This window comes from Limulus polyphemus, unplaced genomic scaffold, assembly GCF_000517525.1.
Source record: "Limulus polyphemus unplaced genomic scaffold, Limulus_polyphemus-2.1.2 Scaffold2962, whole genome shotgun sequence".
NCBI lineage: Eukaryota > Metazoa > Arthropoda > Merostomata > Xiphosura > Limulidae > Limulus > Limulus polyphemus.
This window is the reverse complement of record NW_013668572.1, coordinates 90,517-95,520: the sequence shown is the minus strand read 5'-3', so window position 1 is coordinate 95,520 and position 5,004 is coordinate 90,517. Positions and strand designations below refer to the sequence as shown.

The 5,004-nt window shown below is 33.6% G+C and overlaps 1 protein-coding gene across 3 annotated transcripts in view; it reads left to right on the top strand.

The window, feature by feature from the left end:
• Positions 1 to 5,004, top strand: part of LOC106468313 — a 51,176-nt gene that overhangs the window by 4,133 nt on the left and 42,039 nt on the right. For all 3 annotated transcript variants that reach the window (XR_002612618.1, XM_022396657.1, XM_013928731.2), the window contains exon 3: positions 684 to 817. Coding sequence is in view for 2 of the 3 variants with exons in the window: in XM_022396657.1 (XP_022252365.1) it covers positions 684 to 817 (134 nt within the window). In the remaining variant the exon portion in view is untranslated. The remainder of the gene's footprint in view (positions 1 to 683; positions 818 to 5,004) is intronic.

Genomic DNA, 5,004 nt, shown 5'->3' with positions numbered 1-5,004 from the left:
AATTTTCCGCTGACATATTCTACCATCTGCTTGACAACTATCTTTCCTCTAACAAAATCTGACAATTCGAGAGAATCTTGAGTTCTAGGCATGTTGTAGCACAAGATAATTAGATATATATAACTGCCCATTACCTGCTAAAAACACATTAATAAGTGTATTATGAAAAAAATTTCATACTTTGCAAAACCTTTTTTCCCATTTTGGTATTCTTATGAAAGGACAAAGAAAGAGACTGTCTTATGAAAATTTAAAACCACATTAAATATACGTAGTTTAATACCTAGAGGGCGCTTAAAACATATGCATAAAACGCCGCGATTTATGTCATTCTTAAACTGGTTTTCTAAAATCGTGTCTTGTTAAGTATTTTGGGAGTATTTTTTGTTTATATTCTTTAAAAATCAGTAATAATAAAAAGCCTGTAAAAATTGTATAATATTTTATTTTATATAGATATTATGTACAAACAAACACACACACAAATACGTATATAAATACAGATAGATATTTATGTTGATATACACATACACATACGAAAGCTTGTTAGGTACTCGTATCTTGCGTTGTTCTATACACACACTCACACATTCGATGAACTTTTATTTTAAAAATATCTCCACGAGCCTTTTTTGCCCAGTCATACTTAAATTTTAGTTCCATGATTTATACGCTGCTTTCAGTTTTACCCAGAGAAAACCCTGCCATCGAGGGTCTAGAGCCAACGTACGACATAGGTGATGAAGTGAACGTGACTTGTATCTCGAGCCCTTCAAAACCAGCAGCTTGGTTGTCATGGTTTATTAACGGAAAGCCGGTAAGACTCTCTTTCTCTCTGGTTATTTATAGCTTTTAGGATTGTACATGCACAAAGTTATGAATATGTATAATTTGATTATCGCGAATGATGTAATGCGCACGTTCTATAATTTTCGCTCACGTTTTCTGGAGATAAGAAGTAAAGGTGGAGTTTATTGCGCATGACTGGATGATTATTAAGAATAGCATTTGTCCATGTAAAGTTAGACTTCGTTGCGATATTTCGTTTCATTAAAACCAGTGTACAGAGTTAAATAATATGTTGAACATTTTTCAGTCCATTGAAAATTAATGATACCTTTCTTGTATAAATTATGATAATAAATAACGTATTTCTTGTAATTGATGGATGAATGAAATACTGTCTTTTGGGAAAGTAGTCGGTAGGTTTGTTTTAAACACATAGCTACACTATGGGCTATCTGTGCTGTGCCCACCACAGGTATCAAAACCAGGTCTTTAGCGTTACAAGCTTTCGGACTTACCGCTGTTTTTTTTGTTTTTTTTTTTTGGTGGGGGTGGGGAAGTAAAGCTGAATTTGAAGTACTTTGAATACGGTCTGAAGCCAAAGCAAATGTTAATTTTAGGGTTAGGCGAGGATGGCGGCTAATGTTCCGGGATGCGGATTTAAAATTCTGAGGTGTGAGCCCATGATATGCTGTTGAACACGTTTCTCACTTTAAGTTCTAGGTGCGTTATAAAAATGACAGTCACTTTTACTATTCGGTTGGAGGTAGTCGTGTAGGCGTCTGGTTCTGCTAACTGGATGCCCTTCGTATAGTCTATAGATCTAGATGTTGAATAACTATGCTTGAACCACAGGGTGTCTGACCTGGCTCTTTAGCCCATATATTGTATAATATGGCGTTCATTTTAAATATACCAAATATAATTATGGGATTACATAAAGGAATACCCTGCGGTGGACAGAGCGCAGACAGCCCATTTATAAGGTCTGCGATAAAAACAACAACATAAGACATAAATTAATTTAATGCTTAGGTTTTTTAAGGACTACTGAATTGAGATATAATAGCAATTGAAAAATAATACCAATAATTCGTTCCTTCATTTATTGGCCCGGCATGGCCAGGTAGTTAGGGCGCTCGACTCGTAATCCTCGTCCCACCAAACATGCTCGCCCTTTCAGCCGTGGGGGCGTTATAATGTGACGGTCAATCCCACTATTCGTTGGTAAAAGAGTAGCCCAAGAGTTGACCTTCCCTCTAGTCTTACACTGCTAAATTAGGGACGGATAGCCCTCGTGTAGCTTTGCGCGGAATTAAAAAACAACAACAAAAAAAACCTTCATTTATTAACATTGCGTTCAGTTGACGTCAAAATATAAGTTTTTTTTTTGGTATATCTCGAGGTTAAACAATAAAAAATGACTTATGAATTAAGGGATACTTGCTTTCGTTCCTGAGGACCCAATCTGCAATCAAAATAATAATAAAATAATTTAGTCATTGTACCTACTACAAACAAAACAAAAAGACACAATCCGTCTGAAAATGATTTTTAAAGAAGAAATGGACGGACTGAGTTCGTGAAGAATACGAGTCCTGCTTCTGCTTGGTAATCTGTAAGTAGACAATGAAATGAGGAGAAAAAACTCGTCAACAGAATAAAAAAAAAGAGTTTCCGTCACAGAAAATGAGTAAGGGTCAAAAATAGAAAAACTGATAAAAGTAATTTTATTCTGCTGTTCCGCCAACAAAAAAAAATGTACTTTTCGAAAGTAAAATACAAAGCGGGAAACTTCAGACAAGGAGGGATAAAGTTAGCTTGTGTGTAAGAGTTGAATAATAAAGATCTACCAGGGATAACACGAACCTCAAAAATATATTGTAGCATGTTAAAAATGATTGAATAACACGAACCTCAAAAATATCTTGTAGCATGTTAGAAATGATTGAATAACACGAACCTCAAAAATATATTGTAGCATGTTAAAAATGATTGAATAACACGAACCTCAAAAATATCTTGTAGCATGTTAGAAATGATTGAATAACACGAACCTCAAAAATATCTTGTAGCATGTTAGAAATGATTGAATAACACGAACCTCAAAAATATCTTGTAGCATGTTAGAAATGATTGAATAACACGAACCTCAAAAATATCTTGTAGCATGTTAGAAATGATTGAATAACACGAACCTCAAAAATATCTTGTAGCATGTTAGAAATGATTGAATAACACGAACCTCAAAAATATCTTGAAGCATGTTAAAAATGATTGAATAACACGAGTCTCAAAAATATCTTGTAGCATGTTAGAAATGATTGGATAACACGAGTCTCAAAAATATCTTGTAGCATGTTCAAAATGATTAAATAACACGAACCTCAAAAATATCTTGTAGCATGTTAAAAATGATTTGCCTTCTTATTTCGTATTATAATTATTACCTCATTTATTACTTTCGTTAGTTGCAGGTGCAGGTTTAAAAAAAAAATCATAATTGTTCCCGGTAGTTTAAAAAGTCATAACTGTCCCCCAAACAACATCAAAAAGTCATAAATAGTGCCAACCTACGTTACGTTAGCACGTGATCACAAGACAGAAAGCTATGCAGACAATTCGCATATTAAATTCAAATCTCATTCCACATTAAATAACGCAAGTTCAGAGAGCCAGACATATTAGATAAAGATAACTGCTTATACAGACTACTGACTTAGTTTTGGTTTTGTCATTGTCGACGACTTAAAGTAGTCACGACACGTGACTTTTTAATATAATTGTGAAACTGGTCATTAAGGTAATTGGAGAAACGTCTGCTAGTTTTTTTCTAGTGTATTACACCTTCTCAACTTATTTTTCATTTCGGATTTACAAGACATAATTTTAACTTTGGGATTGATATATTTGCTGGCGAGCGAAAACGACATGTTTATTTCTAGAAAAACAAGTAGGCATAAGAAAGCATTTGTACTTGTGTTTTACCTTTAAGCCAAATCTACTGAAGCTATTAGTTGCCCTAATTCTGAACTACTGACCAGAGAGAAGGAAGGCAGTTAGCAGCTCTCTACTGTCCTCTCTAAAGGATTGAATTGTTATGTATCACTGACCCTTAAAACTGGGCAAATTTAGATACTGAGGAAACACTTCTTGAGCACAAAACTAAAGCATAATGTTACAATCTCTGAAAGTATACTTTCAGTCGTAAAGAAATACATAACATAAAACTGTTTTAACACCATAACATTACTTAGGAATGATAAAACCACGATAATTGATACACGTGCTCTTTGTGAACGTCCTCATAGCTCGAATTAAAAACTTTGCAAATTTTCTGCAACATTAACAAGCTTTGGACAATTAATTTTAATTAATGTCTTCATTAGACTCATAACAAGACAATTGGTAAATATTTTTGAATTTATAAAAATCCAAGCTATGGAAGAGTGTAATATCAACAAGTGTGCTAAATTTCATGCTGATATTGGTGAAGTTGTCATGGTAATAAATTAGTGACCACAGTAAAAACTGTGTTTTGATAAAATAGCCGTTAAAGTTTTTCTGAACTTAAATGTCAGTAAGCTTTTAATAAGTATGTGCATTTACCATATTTAACAGTGTTTCCTCAGCATTTAAATTTTCCCAGAGTCAGTGCTACCTTAAAGTATGGGGAATATTTTGTGTTACCTCACGGATTCGAACCCCGGTTTTCCAGCTACAAAATCCAGAGCTCAACCAAATCTCTATGGAACAACATCCCACCCCAAAACTTGCTTTCTTTAAAGCTGGTTATAGATATTATGCAATAAATCTGCTAATTTTTACACCTTCTTCCCACCTTCAGGTGTGTTATTTATTGCATCTTTTGGTTTTAAGCCTAATTATCTGGAGTTGTATGATTCATTACATTAAATTTATTCTTTTTTTATACAGTAATCGAAAGTAATCTGGCATCAGTAAAGAATTTATTCAGATTGTTTTATTCTTATTAAACTTACTTCCACAGCAGCAGTGATACAATGAAAACTCAAATACACTAATTTAGAGTTCTTTATATTGTTACGTCTCTGTTCGTTTATTAATTTTCCGTAAAAATGCTTTCCGAAGAAACTTTAGCGATACAAGTCCTTTCTTAAATAAAACTAGTTTATTCTTTCTCAGTACAACTTTGCAATACACTTACTTTCCACAGTCACGCTATAAATTAAACAAACG